The sequence below is a fragment of the Felis catus genome, chromosome A2 (genome assembly GCF_018350175.1).
Source record: "Felis catus isolate Fca126 chromosome A2, F.catus_Fca126_mat1.0, whole genome shotgun sequence".
Lineage (NCBI taxonomy): Eukaryota > Metazoa > Chordata > Mammalia > Carnivora > Felidae > Felis > Felis catus.
In genome coordinates this window covers 60378810-60405448 of record NC_058369.1, presented here as the reverse complement: position 1 = coordinate 60405448, position 26639 = coordinate 60378810, and the positions used below count along the sequence as shown (strand labels likewise).

Sequence of the window (26639 nt, the reverse complement as noted above, 5' to 3'; positions counted from 1 at the left end):
GGGGTGGGGCACACCTGGAAAGTCCGGGGCCTGGGCAACGCAGAAGAGGACGTGAACCCAGAGCGGGGGGAGTCCGGTGGGAGGCCAGGGGCCTGCAAGAAGGCGAAAATAAGGGAAAACGGGAAGGGGAAAGAGAAAGTGGTCCCAGAGGGGCCTTGGGCAGAGGGGGCGCCTGGGAAGGTATCCAGGTAAGGGCCCAGGGCAGGGTCCTGGATGACGGACCTGGGATGGAGGGAGACAAACCCAGGGTCCAAGGCGGGTTTGATGCCCGGGGCGGGGGGGGGGGGGGGGGGGGGCGCGGAATCCAGACTGAGGGTTGGGCAAGTCTTCACGTATTTCTGAGGCTCTCTCTCCTGCATATCCAGTATCTTGGCTTACTAGGCCTGCTGTCCCCCACCTACTTATCAGAAACTACCCAGGTGGGTATTCCAGCTGATTCTGATGCAGCTATATTTTAAGAGGCACTGGTCTGAAACATTAGAGCTTTGAGGGATTTAAAGTGGGAGAACCAGCCAGGTGCCCTGTGATGCAAGTGCATTATTAACATTTAATCTTCACAGCCTTGTGAAGTTGGTGCTCTTGTCCCCATTTAACAGATGAGGCACAGAAATTTCACTTTTCCAAGGACCAGCATCTAGGAAGAGGAAGAGCTGGGATTCAGACCCTCAGGGCAGACTCCAGGGTGCTCCCACTGAACCAGGTCTCCTATAAAACTACCAGAGGTAGTTTGGCCTCACAGCAGGTAGTGGGCAGCTGAGTGGAGCCGATCGGTTCCAGCATTTTGGCTGTGCAGTGAAGAGTTAGGACTGGCCTTGTCTCTTGCCTTGGGGTGAGCACTAGTTTGTATGAGGTCCCGGTGACCAGGTCTCAGACCTGGTGTGTTGGCCCCAGGGTGCCCAAAGGCCCTAGATTCAAGGCCAGCTTCTCCCTGACTCACGGGGAGGCTCCGCATCAGTGTCCTCCTCAGTCTGATGGGTACAGACTCCCCAGGAGGCATCTGCAAGAGCAATGACCTTACAGATTCCTGTGACTGGCAGCCAGGTGGGCCCAGGTCCCCCTGCCCAGCCCTTCTCAAGGCCTGCGCCCGAGGAAGGGGCTCCAAGCACACGGGCTGTGCAGGGCTCTCACTCCACACTCTGACACCTTGGCAGGGTCTGACACCTTAGTACTTCTTTGTTGTGGGGGCCTGTCCTGGGGCACCGCCTCCATATTGTGTCCTCTGGGGGAAAGGCTGGGTGGGAACCTCTGCCCTGGAGTCAGTGCCACCTCCCCAGGTCTCCCCCTCTCTGGGGGCTACAGGACAGGGTTTTCCTGCATCCACAGCCCACTCTCCCGACAGAGGCCGCCTTCACCAGCAGGCCTGTCCTTCAGGACCTGGTGTGTTCATCTGTACTCATTTCTGTCGATGCAAATGACATCTGAACACATTCTCCTTCTGACACACCCCCATGTTCTCAAGGAAGCTGAGTGCCCTTGACTACCATCCACAGGGTTGTGAGGTCCCTGCTGGGGGATCACGGAGGCCCCACACTGTAAGGGGCACAGGGTAGGTGGGAACGCCTGATGGGTGCTGACCACACTGGGCCTCTGGTGCACATTTGATGAGCTTAGAGGGCATTCTTCAGTGTGCTTCCCTCACACAAGTTTCTTCTGGAACTGTTCTGTGTGGTCCCCATAGCTCTGCCCTACACCTTGAGAGGAGGCCTCTTTCTTAGCAGTCAGGGAACCCTTCAGTTTAGCTCAGCTGCTGGCACTTGCCTCCTGGTGCCTACCTGGTTTCTTGGCATATTTAGAAACTCATTTGTATTCTATCTGAATCCAACCGCCATGAGTGAGTCATCCAGAGGGTTTCACTCATTTTGGGAGGAGAGAACGAAGCTTTGTGGTTCATGCTTCTCTAATTGTCTAGTGTTTGTAAACGCTTTTGGGCCTCTTTATTTTTTTAATGTTTATTTTTGAGAGAGAGAGACAGATGGAGCATGAGCAGGGGAGGGGCAAAGAGGGAGGGAGACACAGAATGTGAAGCAGGCTCCAGGCTCTGAGCCTTCAGCACAGAGCCTGACATGGGGCTTGAACCCATGGCTGTGAGACCATGACCTGAGCCGAAGTCAGACACTTAGCATACTGAGCTACCCAGGCTCCCCATTGGGCCTCTTTTTAATTGGTTATCTTGTCTGATCTGTGCCCTTCAGCTGGTGAGCCTTCCAGCTCCCTGGTTATCCTGTGACTGTGGTGATGGGTGATTTCTCCTCCCCTTCCTCTGGTTCCTGCTTTTTCCAGCGCTCTTGACTTTTCCACTCCTTCCTGCTTACATGCGTGAGTCTTCCTGAAGTGAAGCAGTTGTGATTAAGTTGTCAAAAGCAGTTGACTAAAGTCAACAAAGGAAGGATTCTCTGGTAGGCTGTATCTCATCCTTTGTTGATTTTAATTAGTGAATGATTTTGTCTGCTGATTTATTTTGTTCATTATTGGCTTTATACATTTTGTATCAACTTTTCTGTTTTGATATCATAATGAACTCATGGTCCTTTGCAGACTCAACTTGTGAAGTGGTAACTATACTGTATTATTATTAGATGCTGAAGTTGTCACCGATTGACAGTGGTAGTCTGTTTACAATTTTGTTCCTTTGTCATTTTAGTCCCTCCTCTGACACCTTTGAAAGCATCTTATTTTCTAGCAACACCACAGTGTTCCAGAGCCGTCTCAATTTTTCTCCTGCCCCAAGTTATGGGATTCATTGTCCTCCAAGAGTCCTGTTTTGAGTATTAGACATGAAAATCTGAGTGCAGAGATAGATGGCCCCCAGGCTAGGGGGACATGTTGTTGCTTTGGACTACTTTTAGAAGTGTCAGAGCCAGAAAATACATCTTGTTTTAAGGTTAGAGTTCACATGGACTTCCAGCGGTTTGATGCTCTGTAGCCAACTATCTTTGAAGTACATAGTGTCATGTGCAGCTAAGATTTTTCTCCCACATTGGCAGTCCTAAGCTCAGCACCATCTCTCACCCCCAGAGGAGGGCAGCTAAACTGTAAATGAAATCACAGAGCTGGAACATTGTTGTTATCTTTTGATGCATAACAAAGTACTGCCAAACCTAGGGACTTAAACAGACAGTGATTTATCATTTCTCAATGTTCTGTGGATTGCTGGGGTGTATCTTTGGCTTCATGGGGGTCATCTGGCATCACTCAGGGGCCCTGATCCCTTTATAGTGGGGGAAGCAACAGAGTTGTCTTTTGAAAACATAAACAGTCACTCTGAGGAAGAAGCATGTACTCCTTGCTCTGCCTGTAAGACCCTACATGACTGGCTGCCTTGTCCTCCTTTCCTGCCATCCTCTTGTATCTACATACCCCAGACTTGTTGGCCTCTTTGCCTTTCCTTCCTTGGAAGCACCAAATTTGCCCTACCTCAGTGCCTCTGTACTCGCTGTTTGTCTGCTTGCAGGGCTCCTCCCCTAGATCTTTGCACAGTTGGCTTTTTTTTTTTAAGTTTTATTTATGTATTTTTTAGTCATTGCTACCCCCAGTGTGAGGCTCAAACTTGCAACTCCTAGATCAAGAGCTGCATGCTTTTCTGACTGAGCCAGCCAGGCACCCCTGCACAGTGGAAAATTTTTTTATACTTAGGGTTCATTAAAATGTCACCCTCTCTTCTTGAGTCTTTGATCCTCCATCCACACCCTACCCTACACTTTCCCAGGATAGTCCCTGTCAATTCACAGTATTTAATTTATCTTTTTCACTTGTTCTCTTGTTTATTTCTGTCTCTGCCTCTAGAATACAAATTTCCTGAGAGCAGGACTTTATCTGTCTTGCTTTCCACTGCATTCTTGGTGCCTAGAAAACTCCTTGCATAAAAGGAAGGAACAAAACATTTGTTGAATGGATGATAAATCATTCATGCACCAAAGGAGGAGAGGGATGAATAGGTGGAGCACAGAGGATTTTTAGGGCAGTATAACTACTCTGTGTGATATAATGATGGATGCATGTCATTCTACATTTGTCCAAACCCATCGACTGTACAACACAGGAATGACCCCTACTGTAAACTGGACTTGGGGTGATCATGATGTGCCAGTGTGGGTTCATCAGTTGTAACATGCTCCTGTCTCGTGTGGGATGTTGGGGGCAGGGGTATATGGGAATTCTGTGTACAGTCCTCTCAATTTCTCTGCGAACCTAAGACTGCTCTAAAAAATAAAGGTTTTTTTTTTCTTTTTTTTTTAATAGTGCACATCCATTGGGAAGAAGTCTGAACAATATAGACTTACATATAAAGTCCAGAGGATTATATCCATACCTTCTGTACCCCAAGCCCTTTCTGTTTATATCCGCGCCTCTTGTGTTGACTGGCTGGGTGGCTGTGATGCCTTTCATGGGAAAGATGAGATTAAGAGGTGGAATGGGGAAACTGCAAGCTCTGTGTTAGACCAAGGGTGCCTGAAATGACTCTCAGACCGCTGAGTGGGAAGTTGGCTCTCCGTGTCTGGATCCTGGGCTGAGGGCTGAGCTGGGAGACGTGATTGGGAGGTAGTAGCAGCATATCATTGTTACTTCAGGCTATGGGACTGGGGGAGGTCCACACACAGGCTGTAGACAGAAGACAAGTGAGGAGAGTCTGGAGTGTCAGCGTTAGAGATCAGAGGAAGAAGCCACACCAGGAAAAGAGACAGGACACCCGTGGAGTAGGACAAAATGAGGCATGCATGGAAACCTGGGAAGGGCTGCCAGATAAAACACGGAATTTGAGAGAAACAGTGACTCACTTTTCAGCATAACTATGTCCCATTTTACCTGCAAAATCTGGCAACCCTAAGCTGGAAGAAGAATGGTGTGACATCATATCAGCCTTTCCACAGTGATGCTACAGGCCAGGAATGCCTGCTGGTACTATACTACTTGTAGTGATCCCCTTGCGGGTTCCCCTCCTGGAGCCATTGTTGAAGTTGGATCAGCCTTTGTGGTTCTTGTTATATTATTGCAGGAAGTGCCTTAGCACAGTCATCAGGGAACTTTGGAGAACAAGATTTATTACTCACAGGTCCTGGAAGGTCCATGGCATGCCCGAGGGCCACACAGCCACACAGTGCAGTCTAAGGTAGAGAGAGAGGGAGGGTGTGTGGGTCTGGAGCTCTGCACTTATTGGGACAGGATAACTAGGGTTTCATGGGTTCACTGATTATCGGATGGCTTAAAACATGAGAGCAAGAAGTTGGATAAGGGAAGGGAGCAGCAGAGTCACTCAAGCAGTCAGTGATCTAGATTACCCAGGACTTGCTAAAAGGGGAGCTTCATGGGTTGGGGTGACCTTCTGGGATTGATTTGCTAGGAGCTGCCTTTGAAATGGATGCCTCAGCAATCAAAGGCTTCTTGACATGCACACACTAGGAGCCCAGGAGAAGCAAAATCAGTCCCAGCACCATTAACCTAACCTTTATTGTAGAGTGCTGAACACAGGAAGGCTCCAGAAGAGCCTTTTAACAAGGGGGAGGTGGGCAGAATGTTTTAAGGGCTTTAGGGGGAAGGTATTTGTCAGAGTTCCTGTAGATGTAGCAGGAAGGGGGCAGCACCAGTGTGGCCATTTTCGGAAATGAGAGCAGGGCGTCATTCTTGATGGTCAGCAGCTCTTCTGTGCAGGCTGGACTGGACTTTATCAGGAGGGAGGAGAAGGGATGAAAAAAGAGCAGGGGCTAAAGCCACATGCAGGAGGGGTGGGGGGCACACTGCGGGGACAAGGATGTGGGGAGGCCACGGTGGGCAAGTCTCAAGTCCTTGAGTCTCTCATGCCCTAGTGAATCTGGCTGAGACGTTGGGCACACTGAGGTCTGCGGGGATTGTTTGGCATTGTGCAGGTGACCTCTGGTCTTGGCAAGGGCCACGTGTGCAGGAAGGAGCCAAATGGGTGTTGAGCACAGAGGCAAGGACATAGAGACAGTATGGACATGTCTCTTTCATTGTGCCCTGAAAGGGAGGAGAGAAATAGGGTACAAGCTAGAGGATGGCTTAGGGTCCAGGGAACTTATTTGAGAGACAGATTCTCGTGCAAGGTCCTATTGTTGGAGGATCCCACAGAGGGAGTGCGGAGAAACTGAAAAGGCAGGAAAGGAGACCCTTGCTAGTGCTAGTTCTTGAGAAGGCCAAGGTGGGCTCCAGGGCCCAGGGGAGAGGCAGTGATAGCCCTTCTCAGGATTTTTGAGCATAAAGGATATGAAGGGCTGCTGCATGGGTCCCTGGGTAGCTGTGTCTATTTTTTTTTTTTTTTAAAGAGATTAAGTATCTGGCACTGCAGGGACCCAGGGACTGCCCCCTCCCCAACCCTATTCTACTAAGCATCCTTTCTCCCCTTGGGTTTGAAGGGAGCCACATAGGATAGCAGAATGGGGACCTGAGACCCTATTGATTGTTCTGTATGTGGCTCCGGATGAGGTTTTGGGGTGATAGTGGGATTCAAGGGATCCAGAGCCAACGGCCAAGAAAGAATTCTTGAAGATGTCTTTGGTGCAAAAAGGTGATTTTATTGAAGCACGAGGACAGGACCCATGGGTAGGAAGAGCTGCCTGGGACCATTAGGAGAGACTGGGGGAGGTAAAGTCCAGGGGAAGTTTCCAGTGAGATTTTCATATGCCAAAGAAGACTCATAGGATACCAGAGGCCTAGCCATTGTCGAGCTAAGCTGGTTTTTCCCTGTAGCAAAGCATTAGCTCCAAAGAGTTCCTGGAGAAACGTTTTATTCTGCCAGCCTCAAGTAATTGTCAGTGGGCTGCAGGTTATTAGGAAATTTAGTTCTATATGCCATTTCCTTCCGCCTTTGTTTCCCACATCAGCTCCCAGTGGTGGTAGGACTGGGACTCTTCCCCTCCCCCCCCCCAGCACCATTACCTGCCTCCCCACTGTGGCCAGGCCTCCTATGTGTGCCTGACTCAGTTTACCACTGTTGCTGCACAGCTTGTGGTGAATTTAAAAAGAATGGTTGGTTCACCTCAAGGTTCAGGCTCAGAGGGTCTAGGGCAAGAAAGCCACTGGGAAGATGGAGTGTGGGCCTCAGTCCGAATGAATGACCTGGGCCTGGACCAACGAGGTAAGGGTGACTTCTGTAGGGGAAGGACCAGGGCAGGAGCCAGGGTGGTACCTCTGTAGCAAGAAGAGCAGACATTTCCTGTTTTGCTGCTGGGCTGCTGTAAAGCCTTTAGGAGGGGGGAACTCATGGTGTAATATGTAATTTCCATCTTCTTTTTTTTTTGTAGTTTATTGCTTTTTTAAGCTGAGCAAAGCCTGCCTTCACCCAGGTTCTGTAGCCTTGTGTGTGTGGACTGTTCTACCTTCAGTCGTGTCCCCAAAGATGTGAGGCTTCTCCTGTGTCCTCCTTACTCATTGCTCACAGCTCAGGCTGTCCTCACAGGCCCAGCATCTCTGTTGACTTAATAAAATTGCTGTACTCAGTGCAGGGCCCCTGGTCCCTTGCCAATGGGGGTCTGGGGCTGGTGGCCTTGGGCTGGCTAGGAGTTAAAACATGTAGCGACTTGTCCCTGCTGTGTTCTTTCCTCTATTCTTCCTCAGTCTATAAATCCTCTGGCAAAAAAGGTTTTACCAACCACTGGGTGAACTATCAAGGATGACATGAGAAATTACATAAAAATTATATCCGTGCTAAAAATAGGGGTGGACAGATGTATACATTTTATTAAATAAAACAACCCAGTATCTAGGACATTGATTAAAAAAAATAGCACGTGTGTGTGTGTGTGTGTGTGTGTGTACACATTGGAAGGATATACACTAGATTTAGCATTAGTTATTTGGGGGCAGTAAAATTGTCAGTGATTTAAACATCCTTATTTACATCTTTATGTTGTCTAAATTATATTTCTTATTAACACATTACTTTTGTGTTAAAAAAGCAATCGGTTTGTTTTGTTTTGTTTTGTTTTGTTTTGTTTGGAAAGGGATGGTTCTTCAGGAGTAGAATAGATGGATTGTGGTTCTACAGCATAGCTGAATGCAAGAATCTTCATGTCAGGTAAAAGACACCACACCTGAAGAATAAGTGGAATGTGACTATTGATCTAAATTGCAATGTAAGCACAACACTGTTATTTAGGGCTGTATTCTTAGTTGGTAACACTAAATAAGGATGATACAGAAACTGAGGAGTGATTCTCTCCAGAGTTTGGACAGTCGCCCCTGTGATAAGGAATAAAGGTTATTGTTAGGGGCTCAGAGAGTTTGGGAAGCTGCTAGTGTTCTGTTTCTTTACCTATTCCATAAATAATTCATGAATTTTTTTATTTATTTGTAAATCACATACCATCAAATTTGCCCCTTCAAAATGTATAATTCAGGAGAACAGAAGACACACGTTCACACAAAACCTGCATATGTTCTATGTTCATGTAATAGCCAAAAAGTAAAAAAAGTTCATGACATGGTGAATGGATAAACCAAATGTGTTCTATCCATACAGTGGAATATTATTTGGCCATAAAAAGGAGCGAAGTACTCATTGATGTAACAACATCAGTGAACCTGGAAAACATTATGCTAAGTGGTGTCTTTTTGACTTGTATTTTCCTAACAACTGATGTTGAGCATCTTTTAATGTGCTTATTGGCCATTCTACTCCTTTGCCAGTTTTTAAATTGGATTTATTGTTGAGTTGTAAGTATTCTTTATAAATTTGGGATACTAGATGCTTATCAGATTACATGGCAAATATTCTCTCTCTTTATGTGGATTGTCTTTTTACTTTATTGATAGTGTCCCACAAAACTTAAATTTTGATGAAGTCCAATTTATTTAATTTTTCTTTGGTTGCTTTTACTTTAGATATCGTGTCTAAGAAACCATTACCTAATCCAAAGTCACTAAAACTTATACCTACGTTTTCTTTTAAATGTTTTATAGTTTTAGCTGTTAGGTTTAGGGCTTTGGGCCATTTTGTGTTAGTTTTTGTATATGGTTTGAGGTAGGAGTCTAAACACATGATTTTGCATGTGGATATCCAGTTATTTTGGCACCATTTTTGAAGAGGCTCTTCTCTTCCCATTAAATAGCCTTGGCATCCTGGCTGAAAATCAATTGAACACAGGTGCATGGGTTTATTTGTGGATTCTCAACTCTATTTCATTTATCTATATTTTGATTTTTTTTTAACGTTTATTTATTTTTGAGACAGAGAGAGACAGAGCATGAACGGGGGAGGGTCAGAGAGAGAGGGAGACACAGAATCTGAAACAGGCTCCAGGCTCTGAGCGGTCAGCACAGAGCCTGACGCGGGGCTCGAACTCACGGACCGTGAGATCATGACCTGAGCCGAAGTCGGCCGCTTAACCGACTGAGCCACCCAGGCGCCTCATCTATATTTTGATTTTAATACCAGTACTATACTGTCTTGATTATTGTAGCTTTATAGTAAGTTTTGAAATCAGGAAGTATATTCTTTTTTTCAAGATTGTTTAAAATTCTGGCTCTCTTGCATTTCCGTATGGATTTTAGGATTAGCTTGTCATTTTTGTGAAAAAGATGAATATAATTTTGTAGGAACGCATTGGATTTGTAGATCAGTTTGAGAAATATCACCATCTTAACAATATAAGTCTTTCAGTCCATGAGCACAAGATATCTTTTCATTTTATTAGGTTTCTCAAAATTCCTTTCAATCGTGCTTTATAGTTTTCAGGGTAAAAGTTTTTTATACTTTTTTTTGGTGTTACCTTTATCCTTTAAGTATTTTATTCTTTTTGATGCTATTGCAGATGCAGTTTTTCTTAGTTTATTAGATTGTTCATTGCTAGTGTATAGAAATAAAACTGACTTTTAAAAAATTGATCTTGTATCCTACAGCCTTGCTGAAGTTGTATGTGTGTGTGTGTATTCTTCAGAATGTTCTATGTACAAGATCATGTCATCTGTAAACAGAGTTAGTTTTACTTCTTCCATTCCAATTTGGATGCTTTTTATTTCATTTCTTGCCTGATTGTGCTGGATACGACTTCAAGTACAATGTCATAAGACAGGAGTGGCAAAAACAGGTATCCTTGTCTTGTGCCTCATGTTAAGGGGGATGCTTTCAATCTTTCACCATTAAGTTTGTTAACCGAGGGTTTCTCATAAACTTTATCAGATTGAAATAATTCCCTTAAATTCCTAGTGATTTTTTTTAGTGTTTATGAAAGTGTTGGATATTGCTGAATGCTCTTCTGATCTATTAAGTGAATCATGTTTTTTTTTTTCTTTCTCCATTCAATTAATATGGTGTAATACATTGATTTTCACAAATTGAACCGACTTTGCATTCCTGAGATAAATCCCACTTGGTCATGTTGTATAAGACTTTTTATATGCCACATAAATCACTTTGTTAGTATTTTGTTGAGGAGTTTTGTGTGTATATTTATAAGGCTCTTATACTGGTCTGTAGTTTTCTTAGGTTGGCTCTGTCTGATTTTGGTATCAGGCAAATGTTCCCACTTCATCAGTTTCTTTGGGAGTGTGTGAAGGATGGTGTTAATTCTTTTTTAAATGCTTGGTAAATTTCATCAGTGAAGCCATCTGGTCTTGGACTTTGTGGGGGAATTTTTTGTATTGCTAATTCAATCTTGTAATTGTTACAGGTCTCTTAATTTTTTTATTTCTTCTTAATTAGTTTGTTAGTGTGTTTTTAGGAATTTATCCATCTCATCTAGGTTTTCTAACGTCTTGGCATACAATTGTTCATAGTATTCCCTCATTGTTGTTTTTATATTAGGTGAATGTGATAACCACTACACTACAGAAACAATTCTTTTTATATTTGTAAGTTCAGAAGTAGTGTTCCCTCTTAAATATTTACATCCTCGCTCTTTCTTGGTCAGTTTTAGCTAAAGGTTTGTGTATTTTGTCAATCTTTCCAGAGACCCAACTGTTGGTTTTGTTGATTTTCTCTATGGTTTTTTCTATTCTCTATTCCATTTATTACCACTCTAATCTTTATTGCTTCCCAGCCTCTACTTTTTTTGTGTTAGTTTAGTCTTCTTTCTCATTTTTCTTAAGGTGAAAGATCAATTTATTAATATAAGCTTCTCTCTTTTATTTTTTGCTTTTTCATATAGAAAGTTTAAGCACTGTATTCCCAGCATCCCATAAATTTTGGTATGCTATATTTTCATTTTAATTCGTCCCCAAAATTTTATGATTCCCTCGTGATTTCTTCTTTGACCCTTTAGTTATTTGGGTGTGTTGTTTACACAAATTTGTGAATTTCCCAAATTTTCTTTTATTTATTTGTAATTTTTTTGCATTTTGTGTGTTTTTTATATGATGTGTGGTTATCCTAGTGAATGTTCTGTATACATTGAAAATAATGTCTATTCTGCTATTGTTGGGTGGAATGTTCTATGCATGTATGATCTAATTTTTTTATAGTGTTCAAGTCTTCCCTTTTTTGTCGATCTTCTGATTGTTCAGTAGATTATTGAAAGTAGAGTATTGAAGTCTTCTATTGTTATAGAATTGTATTTCTCTCTCTCCAATTCTGTCAGGTTTTGCTTCATGTATTTTGTAGCTATATTGTAGGTGTATATAATTGTTATGTTTTTTGATAATTATTGATGCATTTACCATTATCAAATGCCCTTCTTTATCTGTAGTAACGATTTTGTTTTAATGTCTGTTTGTCTGATGCTAGGAAAGTCACTCCCCCCCCCCCTTTTTTTGGTTACTGTTTGCATGGTGTATGTTTTAAAAACCTTTTTACCTTCAACCAATCCATTTATATTTAGTGTAATTACTGATAAGATAGCATCCTGACATTTTGCCATTTGTTTTCTATATCTTATGGTTTCGTTCTGTTCCTCTATCCTTCATTACTATCTTCTTTTGTATTAGGTGGATATTTTCTAATGTATCATTTTTATTCCATTGTTGTTTTAAAAATATATATATTTTAGTTATTTTCTTAGTGATTGCTCTGAGGATTACAATTCCTTCCTTAGATAACATTGTAATTTAAATTAATAGCAACTTAATTTCACTAGTATATGAAACTTTGCTCCTATATAGCTCTGTTCTCTCCTACTTTGTGCTCCTCCTGTCATACAAATTACATTTGTGTATATTGTGTACCTATATATAGTGATTTATAATTACTGAATTATGCAGTTGTCTTTAAGTTGGATAAGAGAAAATAGAGTTACAATGCATTTATACATTTTTTTAAATTTGCCTATGTAGTTACCTTTACTAGTGTTCTTTATTTTTTATATGAATTTAAAGTACTATCTAGGTCCTTTCATTTCAGTCTCATGGTCTTTCTTTGGTGTTTCTTGTAGGGCAGGTGTGCTAGTGGCACATTCTCTTGGTTTTTGCTCATTTGGGAATCTCTTAATTTGTCCTTCATTTTTGAAGGATCCTTTTTCTGCTTTTCAGAACTGCTGGTGGAAGGTCTTATTCTTTCAGCACTTTGAACATGTCATCCCACTGCCTCTGTCCTCCATGGATTCCGATGTGAAGTAAGCTGTTAATCTTCCTGAGGAGTCCTTGTGCATGAAGAGTTGCTTCTCCCTGCTTTCAAGATTTTCTGTCTGTCTTTGACTTTTGGAAGATTGATAATGGTGTGTCTTGCGGTGGATCTCTTGTAATTTGTGCTCTTATATTCTACTTGTGATTTGTTGAGCTTCTTGAATATGGAAGTTTGATCGTATTTGGAAAGCTTTTGTGCATTATGTCTTCAAATATTCTTTTGGACCCCTTTATTTTTTCATCCCTGAGACTCCCGTTATACGTGCTTGTGTGCTTGATGCTGTCCCAAGGGCCCTGAGGACTTGTTCATTTTTCTTCATTCTGTTTTCTTTCTTTTCTTCAGATTGGATAATTTCTGTTGACTTAGCTTTCAGTTCAGTTGTTCTTTATTCTCCCTGCTCAGATCAGCCATTGCACTCCTCTAGGGCCATTATATTTTACAACTCCAGAATTTTTCTTTGGTTCTTCTTTAAGATAGTTTTTATCTCCTTGATATTCTCCATTTTGGTTAGACTCCATTTTTTTTTTACTTTATCTAGTTCTTCAGGGATGGTTGTTTAAGTTCTTTGAACATGTTACAGAACCAAGCTGGAACACTGGCGGAAAAACCAAGTGGCACTCAGCGGTCTTGGTGGGTTGGAGATTTATTTTACACTAGTGGGCTCAGAGGAGACTGTTTCGCCAAAGGTGTCAGCCCAGAATGCAAGTGGGGAGGGTAATTTATAGCCGACAGCCTCCATATCTGTGGGAGTTTTCACGCGCACAGCAAACAAAGGAAGAAGAAACCGGAGGAGGGGTCTCTAAGCCAGAGACCAGAGTTTGTTTTAGTCCAGTCAGCCATCTTTGGTGTACTTTATCCACTTCTCCAACATTCCCCCCCTTTGATGCCTTTTAAAAAAAATTTTTAGTAGGCATCACCTTTCAATTTTACAGGTTGGTACTCTCAGAAGGCTAAAATATACAGGTTGGTACTCTCGGAACGCTTGGAGTACTTTGGCAAGCAACAGTGTTTTCAATAAAACATACCATGGCATTCAGTATACAGGGGCCAATGGATACAAGTAAAATTATGGAGAGGAGGGGCCCTACCAGGGCAGGAAGCCAGGATGCCCAGTCTGTGAGATCCCATCCTTTCCATTGATTGATATTTTCCTGTTGTCTATGTTGAATTCTTTCCTTGAGTTCCTTAACCTTAGTTGTAACTATTCCTGACTGGTTTACGAAATAGCAACATTCCTCCCCCAGAAAGATACAAGTCCCTCCTTTTTCTGAAGTGAGGAGGTCCAGGGCTCACCTGTTTTAGAGGGTCACTGCTGCCAGAGAGTTTATTTGGCTTTGTAAGGTTACCAGAGAATCTGCCACCTGTTCCATGTCTTCATTTAGCTCTTGAGATAGTCTATGGTATAGTCCTATGGATGAACCAATGCCCCCTATTCCAGTTCCTATTCCTGTCGCAATTCCTGCTGCTATCAGAATGGGTAGCAGGATTGCCCATTTAGCCCAGGAGGTGGGGCTAAAAGTTGTTAGGAGCTGATCTTCAGTGTATACGGATATCTCTGGGGTTAGGAAGATGGAATAACATCTCTGAGTCCAGTTGGCCTGTAAGCATTGGTAGGCCAAATTAGAACATAGATAGAACACCCCAGGGATTGAACATAGGGTTGTATTCCTCTTTAAGGTTATATTTCTTCTGTATAGAGAGGTACCGTTCATACCTTCAGGGACAGATTAGATTGTTGGCATTTGTGAGATGGATCCCAGTGGCCAGGGGTCCAATTAAGACAGAAATGTTGGTTTTGCGATTTTCAGGAGCTTCCTAGGTAAAAGGGATAGGAGGGGCTAAGTAAGCCCTCCTGCTGAGGGGAAGCACATCCAGCAGGTTTGGGTGTGGTTATCTATTTTATGGAGGACTGGTAAGGTAGTGTTAGTCCAATGTTGGAGTGGGGAATTGGTAAGCATCTGATTGAGGGCTGAAAGGCTCAAACCCTGGTAGGCTACCGGGGGAGTGGTCACCTTTATGGCTTATATTACCCTGTTCTGGGTATCCTTTATAACCTTTTGAAGGGCCCTGTCCTGTATCCCTTCCCTGCCCGAGATTCCCCCATTGAGGAAGGTAAGTGTAACAAGACTTCCCTCTCTGGAAGCCCTTGTTGTCACATGGGTTCCTGACATTTTGGGTTATCTCTACAGTCCAATACTTAGTCCTTGGGGCACCAGGTAACTGACAGAGAGTGGGTGTTTTTCCCTTGTAGCAATCTTTGTGGAGGGAGGTGAAGGCGCTGAACTCCCTTGACTCCCTTATTGTCATATAGCCATCCTGGGGGCAAAGTGGGTAAGCAACAGTTGTAAGGGTGAGAGAGGTTATCATAATATACAGGCAATACTTAATAATCCTCCCATCCAGAGGAGGTATGTGAGACCCAGCATGCATCTTTTGTCCCATCTCTAGCTTGTTGGTGCAGTCTCTATTAGCCCAACAGTAAGAAGTTAGATGAGGGCTATGACACCAGTGAGGGGCAAGGGCTGGCAGAGTTGCATCCAAACCCCTGGGCTCAGTCCACATATTGATTCCTTAAGCTTCTGTCACGCAGGCCAGCCAACTTCCAGGGTGTGGCTGGAGCAGGGCTGGAGATCTCAGGGGCCAGTGTCTTTTTGAGGGTCTGTTATTGCTGCTTTCTATAGCTGTTGTTGGTTTAGCGACCTTTCTAAATGACTTCTTTGGTTTGTATTCTGTGTTGTACTTAGCTCCTGAGGACTCTGCTCTGTGGTCAGGTAATGCTTGGTTAGAGATGTCCTTGAATGCCGTGTGTGGAAGTGATGAGTCCCTCAGTCTTTGCCTGGAGGCTCTGTGTGCATGTTGGGGCACACCTTCAGTACATAGTGCTGTCGTTCACAGCCCTGCCTTAGTCTTCAAGTCTGCTTATGCAGAGCCTCCAGATCAGCTGGGGGTTAGAGCTTCGGGCCTTCTCGGCTCTTTCCTGAGCATATGCCCAGCTCACCATGAGTGGCCTTCTAGATTCCCAGGATTTTTAGGAACTTTTCAGAATTTAGGCATCTCATCTTTTAGGCTTTTGGTTTCTGTATTATTTACCCCAGCTATTACCCACTGCCTTAGGCAGCTTGAAGTGCTTATAATTGTTTTCAATAAATATCCCCCAGGGAAAAGGTTTTTTACACTATGTGAATTTTATAAGTCAGGTGAGGGGCACCTGGGTGGGTTAGTTGGTTGAGCTGTTGACCTGGGCTCAGGTCATGATCTCACAGTTCATGGGTTCAAGCCCCGAATCAGGTGCTGTGCTGACAGTATGGAGCCTGCTTCGGGTCTGTCTCCCTCTCTCTGTCCCTACCCCTATTCGCAACTCTGTCTCTCAAAAATAAAGAAACGTTAAAAATTTTTTTAAATGTCAGGTGAAATACAGATAGTCTGTAAGTGGCATTTTGCGGTGAACCACCTGATAGGTCAAACAGCGATAGTCCTTTGAGAATGAGGCTTTGAAAGAGCTCCAGCCCATTCTGCTCTTTCTAGGCTGTTGGTTTTTAAGGGTGCTGCAGAGCTGCAGAGCAGGGGGTGGGACTAAGGCACAGTAAAAATATCACAAACACCATGGACACAACAATGTGCTGTTCTTGCTGAGGATTCAGCATTTTTTTTTTAAATAAATACTCCTGCATTGCTCCAAGCTTTGGTGAATTTCCAGAGTTCTGAAAAACTGGGTTCTGACATTTTTTGCTAGGTATCTTGTTCTTCTCTGGAGGAAAGAATTTTCCTCCACCTATACCACCAGTTTTGCTGACTCGAATTAGTAAATATTGAGTGCTCTCTTCTGTGATATTTTATTTTTCTCAAACATGCGCATATTAAATAAAAACTGTTTAAATTGGGGTTGCAGGAGACCGTGTGGAGCAGTCCCTGAGCGAGGGGCTATTGACTGGGTAGAATGATGCCAGCCTCTGCTGGACAGAAGGGCCTGAGGGCTTACAGGGTATCAGTCCTATGGGGGTCAGGAACTCTGCTGATCAGCCACTATTGCTTTGTGTCTCCCAGGTTAAGGCTGCCAGGGGCTCAGCTCTGCTCACATGGATGGGACAGAGACCCGACAGCGGAAGCCAGAGGAGCTGGCTCTGCCACACGCCTTCAGCCCTGGAAGACTCTCTGGAGCCTCAGAAGATGGACCTCCGACTGTGTCTGAGAGGCACAGGGTGGTCTCTAAACCACTGGGGTCTGAGTTCAGCAGGGAGACTGCCTTGTCCATTGGCCTTCAGGTGATGGTGCCCTTCATGTTTGCAGGACTGGGACTGTCTGGGGCTGGTATGCTTTTGAACTATTTCCAGGTAAGAGGAAAATAAATGGGAATGGTGGTGTTGGGGGCACTGTTGAATGCCATACCTGAAGAGTAGGCCTCTACACTTTGAATCCAGCTTGAGGGACAAGGGACAGGACGTCCTCTTCTTGAATACCATTTTTGTATAAATTGAGAAAGATTCTTTTAGTTACTGGTGACAGAGACTAAAATTAACCCAGGTTAAGCTTTAAAAAGACAATTTATTAGCTCATATAATTGAAATATGTAAGGGGTTAGATTTCAGGCATGGCATGATCCAGGTGCTTAAATGATTAGCAGGATGCTGGCTTTTTCTCTGCCACACATCTATGATTTATTTTCAGGTAGGATTCTGTACATAGAGGGGAAGATGGCCCTTGGCATTTAATTTCAACTTAATACATGCGTTCTTAGAAAAAAGAGAGACTTCTTTGTCAATGTCCACATCAGTCTCTAAAAATTGATCCTGATGTCAGGTGTCCACTCCTGTTCCAGTTCCTGTTCCCTGAGGGAGAACATTCTCTGGCTCGCCTGACTACATTGTCATCACTCTTGGAGGGGAGGCAGGGTGCCTTGATTTGCAGCCCTACCGAAATGCCACAGAGTGAGGAACTGGGAGTTACCCATCAGACAAAAAAGTTACCAATGTACCCTGACTTTCTTGTTCTTCTACTGTCATTCCTTTCATTGGTATGGTCTCAGAAGTCCTCCCTGGAAGGACATAGTACCTAAGAATATTCTAAGTCATGACTGCCCACACTGTCATTCCTTTTATCAGTGTGGTCTTCAGAAGTCCTTCCTGGAAAGGTATAGTCCCTAAGAATATTCTAAGTCATAACTGGCTAGATCTCTCCTATTAGTTAGCAGTCAGCAGAGATCAAAGGCTGTCTAGAGTGAGGCAGACTGGGAGAAGCAGGGCTGATGTGTGTGACAGTTCCTGGCCTGTGCCTCACTCAGTGCTCCAGTAACCTAGTCTGGTAACCTGTGTCTGGTAACCAGTTACCTGTGTCTGGTAACCTAGGCCCTGCCCCTCATGGATTTAAGTCCCAGTTCTACCACTTAGCAATAAGACTGGTGGTTTAAATTTTTAAACAGTGTTTTTTAAGTTTATTTATTTATTTTGAGAGCAAGAAATAGCAAGTGGGAGAGGAGCATAGAGAAAGAATCCCAAGCAGGCTCCCTACTGTCAGCTCAGAGCCTGATGTGGGGCTTGAACCTATGAACCATGAGATCATGATCTGAGCTGAAATCAAGAGTTGGATGCTTAAGTGACTGAGTCACCTACCCCTAAATTGTTTTTAATGTTTTTTTTTTTAATTTTAGAGACAGTGTGAGTAGAGGAGGGGCAGAGAGAGAGAGAGGGAGACACAGAACCTGAAGCAGGCTGCAGGCTCTGAGCTCTCAGCACAGCGCCCCGTCATGGGGCTCAAACTTACAGACCACAAGATCATGACCTGAGCTGAAGTTGGATGCTTAACAGACAGCCACCCAGGCGCCCCTAAATTCTTTTTAAACTAACACTAAAATCAAGAGATTTTATGTAAAAGTCTGAATTTCTGTTTTGTCTTGAAACTTGGCAACTCTCGCATAATTGGCCCCACTTTCTCTCACTGCACAGTGGATGGTTGCAGCCGCCTCCAGGCGGCCATGTTCTCCGATTTGCCACAGTTCTCACCATCCCACTGCATTCCACCACCTGCCTGGCCCTGCTCCACTCTGGAGTTCTCAAAGACCCTTCCAGTACCCAGCTGTCTAGTTCCTCATGACGTCACAACACCAGTGACCACCAGCTCACTCCCAGAATCCACCTGGACCTTGCCCAGCCCCAGGATGGCTGTCTCTTAAACCAGAGCGCCTATCCCAGTCTGATTCAGTCCCTGCCTGCATGTTTGGTCTCTCTGTGCCCTCCAGACCCCTCAGCCCTCTCCTTTTTCCTGGTGACCTAGTCCACATTTTTCTTGACATGGTTAGTCAGCACTGCGGTAGCCTCCTCACCGCCCTACTTACTTCAGGTGCTGCTCCCTGCAGTCCATTCTCAATACCACTGATTTGCAAGATGCCTATTTTATTGAATGTTCTGTCAGTATGGTGTCACTGGGGCATGTACCCCTATACACACACACACACACACACACACACACACCTCACACTTATATATTTATATATACATCCATATATATCAACCCCCTAAACATACACACATTGGTTTAGAGTGTACACACACAGGTTTATAGATTATATAGGGAGAGGCAGTATAACAGTGAGCTGAATTGCTTGAGAGTCCAGACTCTGGAGCTAGTCTAACTGGGTTTGAGTCCGACTTTTGTCACTTACACAAGTTGCTCTTTGTTCCCCTGTTTTCTCTTCTGTATATTAGAACTGAGCCCAGAAGTTTGTTATGAGGTCTGTGAAGTGGAAGTTACAGGGCCTGGCACTAGGCAGTGAAGGTTAACTGCTGTTAACTCCTGTTGTCATTGATATTCTGTCAGTGCAACAATTTAAGAGGATAAAATTAGGCAGAAATACCCATTCTACAGTTTTTTTCATGTGTTTGTTGGATCCATAGGAAGGTCATGGCCTAACTGCCATCTCAGGGGGAACTCCATGATGCAGATCTGAATTTTATTTTTATTATTTTTATTTTCTTAAGTTTATTTTTTGAGAGAGCAAGCAGGGGAGGAACAAAGAGACCTGCATGTTTGCAGAGAAAGAGAGAGAGAGAGAGAGAGAGAGAGAGAAAATCCCAAGCAGGCTCCACACTGTCAGCACAGAGCCTGATGCAGGCCTGAACCCATGAATCATGAGATCATGACCCGAGCCAAAATCAAGAGTCAGAAGCTTAACTAACTGAGCCACCCAGGTGCCTTGCAGATCTGAATTTTAAAACCTCTGTTGATTTCTCTACTGACTGTGGAATAAAATCCAAACTCCGCAAACTGGCATCCAGACATCCTGAGCTCACCTTGGCTGTATCAATTAGGATGGTTTCAGCTACACATACCAGAAAAAACACCTGTAGTAGATTAAATAAGAAGGAAGTCTGTCATCTTCCAAAATGGAATTTCCAAGATGGGGTACTTCCAGGCTTGGAAAGTGTTACCATAACCGGCGCACAATGACTCCAAGGAACCAGGATCTTTCCAAGTTCCTGCCGAGTCAGCAGCCAAAGTTGGCTTTGCCTTATAGCCCCATCATATCCAGAGGGAGAAGAATGGGTCTTCTGCTCTGGTTCCTTCTCCTTTTTTTAACTCATTTTCAACGTTTATTTATTTATTTTGAGGGAAAGAGAGAGTGGGCAGGGAGGGGAAGAGAGAAGAAGAAGAAGAAGAAGAAGAAGAGAGAGAGAGAGAGAGAGAGAGAGAATCCCAAGCAAGTTCCTCACTGTCAGTGCAGAGCCCAATGTGAGGCTCAATCCCATGAACTGTGAGATCATGACCTAAGCTGAAACCAAGAGTCAGAAGCTTAACCGACTGAGCCACCAGTTACGCCTGGTTCCTCCTTCTTAAGCACAGGGAACCTTTCCTGGGCATCCCCAACAAAACTCTTCAACTTCTCACTGGCAGATTTGGGCATGTCCTACTTCAAAACCAAAAATTGGCAAAGAGAATGGAATGGCCATGATTGGCTTGGCTTCATTGAGCTGAGAAGAGGAGAAGGTCCCCTGCCCTGTGGATGGGTTCCTGTGTACAGTTGGTTCTGTCGGGAAGGTGAAAACAGTCAGTGGTGCCACATTGGCTCAGCTGACTAAAGCCAGCACCACTGGACAGACCTCTGTCTGCTCTATCCAGTGGTGCTGGCTTTAGTCAGCTGTGTGGTAACCCCCAGCCTCACTTAGACTGCCCCCTCCCTGTGCCTTCTTTCCCACCAACCCTGAGTGAAGAGGCCTTCCGTCATCCTTCCCACCCCGTTTCACATGGGCAGCCTTACATGGAGCCTTTCTTGAGGTGCTAGCCTCACCAGCATGTCACCTTCTATAGATGTTGGGATATTTGCCGTTTCTTTTTACCATGTGCAGGATCTGATGCTCTCCCTGGCTTGAATGTGAACTCCCTGAGAAAAGAGGCTGTGGTTCAGAATGTAAAAGGTTCACAAATATGCACAGGGACAAGACAGCCACTAGGCCCCAGTTGGTTTTGTTTCCTCCTAAAGATATTTTATGCACGTACAAACAAATATCTATATCTGTTCATCTGTCTCTGTATATTTTGCTCACTCTTTTTTTTCAAGTTTTGGCATATACAAACTCTGGACTTTTGGTGTTTTCACCTCACAGTATAGTGATACAGTATATTCACTACACCATATATTCACCTTACAATATTCTTTATAGATACATTAAAAGTTTCCTTTTTTAGAAATGGTTGTTCAGTATTCCATTATACAAATATACCAGAATTTATTTAACCATTTCTTTTCTGATGTGTTTTTAAACTTAATTATTAGTTTGCTAGGGCTGCCATATCAAAGGACCATAGATCGGGCAGCTTAAACAACAGAGACTTATTTTCTCTCAGTTCTGGAAGCCAGAAGTCCAAAATCAAGGTGTCCTCAGGGCTGGTTTCTTCCGAGGCCTCCCTGTGAGGCGTGCAGATGGCCACCTTCTCCGTGTCTCTTTATATAGTTGTTCCTCTGTGCGTGTCTGCGTTCAAATTTCCTTTTCTTGTAAGGACACCAGTCATATTGGGTTAAGGCCTATCCTTGTGACCTCATTTTAATTTAATACCACTTTAAAGGCCTTGTCTCCAAATACAGTCACATTCTGAGGTGCTGGGGGTTAAGACTGCAGTTTGGGGGAGGGGTGCGTGATTCAGCTCATAACAACACCTTAAAATAGTCTTACTAATGAAAGCTCAGTGAATAATCTTTCTTTTTAAGTTTGTTTGTTTATTTAGAGAGAGAGCAGGGGAGGGGCAGCGAGGGAGACAGAGAACCCCAAGCAGCCTCTACGCTCAGCACAGAGCCTGACTTGGGGCTTGAACTCCTGAACCATGAGATCATGACCTGAGCCAAACTCAGGAGTCAGGATGACTACCTACTGAGCCCCCTACAGTTCCTTGCAGTGAATAATCTTAACGTTTGCTACATGCTGGAGTAAATGAGTAGGGTACATGTTGCAAGTAGAAGTGCTGGGTCAAAACATCATGCATTTGATAGATATATCACCAAATCGCCTACCCTTGAGGTGGGACCAATTATACTTCCTCCAGCATCATAGGGAGATGCCTGCTTGCCAATACTCAGCAACGTAGTTTATTTTCAAACTCTTTGATCTTTAACAATCTGATAGATGGAAAATTGCATTTCCTTGTACACTGTATTAGCTTCTATTACTATGCAACATGTCATCCCCAAATTTAGCAGCTTAAAATGGTACTCACTTATTACCTCATGGCTGCCATGGGCCAAGAATCCAGTAGACCTAGGTTTTCTGCTTCCAGATCTCTCAGGAGGCTGCTGTCCAGACGTCAGCCACAGCTGTGGCATCATCCCAGGGCGCTCATAGGCTGTGGGAGGGATTCAGCTCCCAGCAGGTTGTTGGACTGAGGGCCTCAGTTCCTCTCTGGATGTTGCCCAGAGGCCACCTTCAGTTCTTTCCTCACTGGATGTCTCCAACATGGCAGCATCATGAAAGCATGCAGTCTGAGAAGGAAATAGAGTCTGCTAGCAAGACAGAAACCACCTTTTGTAAATCTTACCACAGAAGCAACATCTTTCTTCTCTTGGCTGGAAGCAAGTCACTGAGTTCAGCCCACGTTTCAGGGGAAGGTATTATACCCAGTGTCAGTAGAGGAGGCAGGGATCCTTAGAGATCATTCTCTAGGGCTGCCTGCTGGGTCCCTGGTAGTGCAATTTGTATTTCTTACATTAGCAAGTGAAGTTGAATATCTTTGGATGTTTGCTTCTATTCTTTGCCTGTATTTTTATGGAGTGGTTATCCTTTTACTGGCACCTGAGGGCTTCTTATATATTAGGGGAATTGACCTTTTAATTGTGATATGGATTATAAATATGTTTCTCATTTTTCTATTTGTTGACTTTGCTTTTGATGGTTTTTGTTGTGCATATGTTTATTTTTTATTTATTTTTGTTTGTGTATGTAGTGAGATTAATACTCTTTTAAGGCTCTGTGCCAGTGTTCTCCTTAGAAACAGAAGCTGCCTCTCATATAGTTCTCCAGACCCCTGGGTCCCCACACAGGGCAGCATATATGACAGGGTTTTGGGAATGTGTACATAGGAAGAAGAAAGAACCCCATTCTTTGTGATGAATCTGATCTCTTTGTATTACATGTAGCAGAAATTCAAACTGGTGGTCCACAGACATCATGCTCATTTGCAGAGGGGTCAGGAACCATGGGCCCCATGGAGGTGGAGTGGGGGCAAAGAGGAGGAAGGGTCTGGCAGGGATGGTGCCTTAGCAAAGACACGGAACCCTCTAGAAAGGCAGGAGGGCAAGGGGCTGATGGGAGGGGAGAAGCAAGGGCGTGGAGAGTTATGTGAGGGAAAGGAGTGAAGCCTGGACTGAGTGCCACAGGGGATGAGGCCAGCCTTGATGAGGGATAGATTCCCATCGTTGGGCTGTGGGGATGGTCGAATATAGGGCATCTGGCCTTGGACTTGAGAAATACAGCAGGTCATTAGTTATTACATATACTCCTAACCTGAGAGGGGAACAGCAGATGCTGTGAAAGGCCCTCAGAAAGGAGCGCTTGGGAGCAGAGTGAGCCTGCATGAGCTTGGGGAACACTGTGTGCTATCGGTGGGGGAACCCTCCACTGCCCCTGTTTCTGAAGAAGGGTGTGCCTGGCTCCTTCACAGGCCGGCAGGGAAGCAGAGAGAGCCCGCTCCTCAGGGATAGGAAGGGTTGTGGGAACAGAGCGGGGTGGAACTTGTGGTTAGGTTCCTCATGGCCTTCCTGCTTTCCCCCATGTCACAACACATAATACTGCTAGTTTTAGGCCTCATACCACATTGACCCCATGATGCCGTGACACCAACTTAAATTGTGGTGGTGACTGGGACTTCTAGGGAGCAGGTAGAGAACACCCTCACCCCCCCCCCCAGCAAGTGAAGCAGCCTCTTGACCTGGAGGGAGAGGGCCCCCTGGTGAACTTATAAGGGTTCCCCATTGCAGCCAATAAAGGTAGTGGAGGGGCTTGTGTTGGGGTACAGATAGCATGTATCCCCAGGAGCATGAATCCAGATTAAAATCAGTGCCAGGGGTGCATGGCTGGCTCAGTCAGTTAAGAGCGTCCAGCTCTTGATTTCAGCTCAGGTCATGATCCCAGAATGTGGGATCAAGCCCCATGTTGGGCTCTGCGCTGAGTGTGGAGCCTGCTTGGGATTCTCTCTCCCTCAGCCCTTCCTCCTCCTCCTTTCTTCTTCTTCTTCTTCTTCTTCTTCTTCTTCTTCTTCTTCTTCTCCTTCTCCTTCTCCTTCTCCTCCTCCTCCTCCTCCTCCTCCTCCTCCTTCTTCTTCTTCTTCTTCCTCCTCCTCCTCCTCCTTCTCCTCATCCTCCTCTTCCTCCTCTTCTTCCCCCTTCTTCTTCTTCTTCTTCTTCTTCTTCTTCTTCTTCTTCTCCTTCTCTCTCTCTCTCTCTCTCTCTCTCTCTCAAAAAAAAAAAAAAAAAAAAGAAAAAACTCAATCAAAAAATACCACATTAATCAACCTCCAACCCCCACTGGGGCTTATTTTTTACCTTAGAGCTTAAGTTTGAGGAGACCAGTGTGCCTCTCAATTCTTCTGGCTGCTCAGGGTCTGCAGAGGAGGTGGGAGTTTATTGAGTCCTTCCTGTAGAGTCAGCCCTGTGTGTCCTCAGAAGCAAAATGAGGGCTGGCCATGACCTGTAATGTTGGAAAATAAGGAGGACAAGCAGTGTCCTGGTGAGGCCTTGTATTGTGGCCTTAGTGCATGTGGAGACATCTGTGACTTTGACCTATATTTTGGGTGTCTCTGAGGCAAGAGTGCCCTAGTTCCTTAGAGTAAAAGTTTTGGAACAGCTCCTAGGCAGTGGCCCAAGAGTTTGTAAAAAGTTGCAGATGGAACCATTTGCTGGCCAGAGCATCCAGTGCTAAAATGGCAGCCTAAATTTGACCATTTTTGCTGACTATTGGGTGAGTTGTTTCCTTTATCAGGGACATAAACATTCCACTGAGCTCCATGGTGTAGTATCATGGTCATACCACCCATAAAGTATACAAAGTCCATTGCTGTTCACTAGGTTAATGTCAAGGGGGCTCCCTACATAGCCAAGGGGACTGGGGGAGGGGTGACCTCCTCTGGTATGGTAGCATCTGGCAAGGGACTAAGGAAGGACAGAGGAGGCATCCTTCTGTAGTGGCATATGCCAGAGAGTCCAAGTTTGACTCTATCCTGTATTGAGTCCTCAGTAGCTATGCCTCCCAAGGCTCAGTGAGCTGCTGCGTATGGAGGGTCACAGGCCAGGGTCTGTGAGAGCCTCCCTTTCCAGGAGAGCCCAGTATGTAGCCAGCAGTTGCTGCTCAGTTGGTGTAAAGTTAGGCAAGGAGGGTATTTTCTTGCACCCAAGGGCTTCTTGGGCAACATATATTCATTATAGGTATGTGGTCCAGGACTCCAAGAAGCATAAGAGGAGGTTGCTAATGCTTTGCCAGTGAAGGAATTTTTGAGGGCACTGATAGCAATGCCTGTTGACTTTAATTTGGACAGATTCTAGAGCCTTTTGTTGGAGGTGTCTATTTAAAACAGCGTCCTTTGCAAGTGACAGCATAAATGGGCATAAGTCAAATGTGCAGAGGAGGACTGTGTTGCCTCCAGAATTCAAAAAGGACTACAAGGTGTTGGGCTTCTATGAACAGTTTATTAACAGTGTGGGTGCTAAGAGTCAATGGCTGTTTTCTGACAGTGTCAAGGATGGAGTTGCCCTCGGTTTACCAAAATAATTTTTAGGAATTTGCCAAGATGTCTGGCTTTGCCCCACATGTGGAGTAATGGCCCATCCTCTCTTTGCGAGCTCCTGAGTGTTTTGCCTTTAGTGAATGTGTCACATGAGTCTCCCTGGAGGAGGACATCATAATGTAACATTAGACCTGTGCTCCTTGAGAAAGGTGCATGCAGTTAAGATGTTGCCTGCAAGACCGTGCGTGGCAGAGCTGGTGAGGTACCCCGTGAGTAACCTGGAAAGTCTACTGTGTCTGTTCAGAGTTGAAGGTCACCTGCACCTAAGAGGGTGTGGAAATAGGCATTGAACAGAAAATATTAGCCCAATCTATAGTAGCAAAATCCTTACTGGTGCTGATCAGGGGGAGTAATTTCAGTTACATTGGATGTTGTGTATGGGGCCACAGTGGATGGAACCAGAGCATGAAGGATGCAGTCATTCACCCTGTGGCAGGTTCTTTCCAGGTTTAAGAGCAGGCCAAATTGGACTTTTAAAAGGAGAAGCAGTGGGGGTAATCACCAAGTAGGTCTTGTATGATAAATTTCAAACCTTGAAGGCCCTGTGTTAGCTTATATTGGGCTGTGTTAACTATTTTATTTTTAGCTGGGTGGAGGGGGGTGTTCCATGGTGTCCCATCTTGGCAGTTTATAATTTAGACTAGGTGCAGGAGTGCCACAGAGCACTTGCCAGATACAGATTGCCCTGAGGTGCCTCCTGCTGGGCTATGGCCAGTTGGCAATAGTTCTTGCCTTGGTGATGGGAGGAGATGGCATTACCCAGGAGAGACAGTGGGACATGGAACAGGCTAATAATACACAAGCTGGCCAACAGTTAGTGGCTCCATCCCAGGCAGCACTGGCCATGTCAGGAGCTAGTCAGGCAGCAAAGAGCAGT

General features: G+C 44.6%; 2 protein-coding genes and 1 pseudogene across 10 annotated transcripts in view; 1 reads left to right on the top strand and 2 right to left on the bottom strand.

Moving 5' to 3' along the window:
* The window catches only part of LOC123383957, an 8083-nt pseudogene extending 6874 nt beyond the window's left edge, over window positions 1–1209 (bottom strand).
* LOC101081454 (solute carrier family 41 member 3) overlaps window positions 1–26639 on the bottom strand; it is an 837990-nt gene that overhangs the window by 496203 nt on the left and 315148 nt on the right. The gene's annotated exons all lie outside the window — the stretch shown is intronic.
* The window catches only part of LOC123383807 (solute carrier family 41 member 3-like), a 134645-nt gene continuing 110030 nt past the window's right edge, over window positions 2025–26639 (top strand). For 6 of the 9 annotated variants that reach the window (XR_006594038.1, XR_006594034.1, XR_006594037.1 and 3 more), the window contains exons 1-2: window positions 2025–2396; window positions 16550–16767. Coding sequence is in view for 1 of the 9 variants with exons in the window: in XM_045052068.1 (XP_044908003.1) it covers window positions 16582–16836 (255 nt within the window). In the remaining 8 variants the exon portion in view is untranslated. Of the gene's footprint in view, window positions 2397–16549; window positions 16837–26639 lie in introns of those variants that run through there. The other 3 variants (XR_006594039.1, XR_006594035.1, XM_045052068.1) reach the window with 2 other exon arrangements.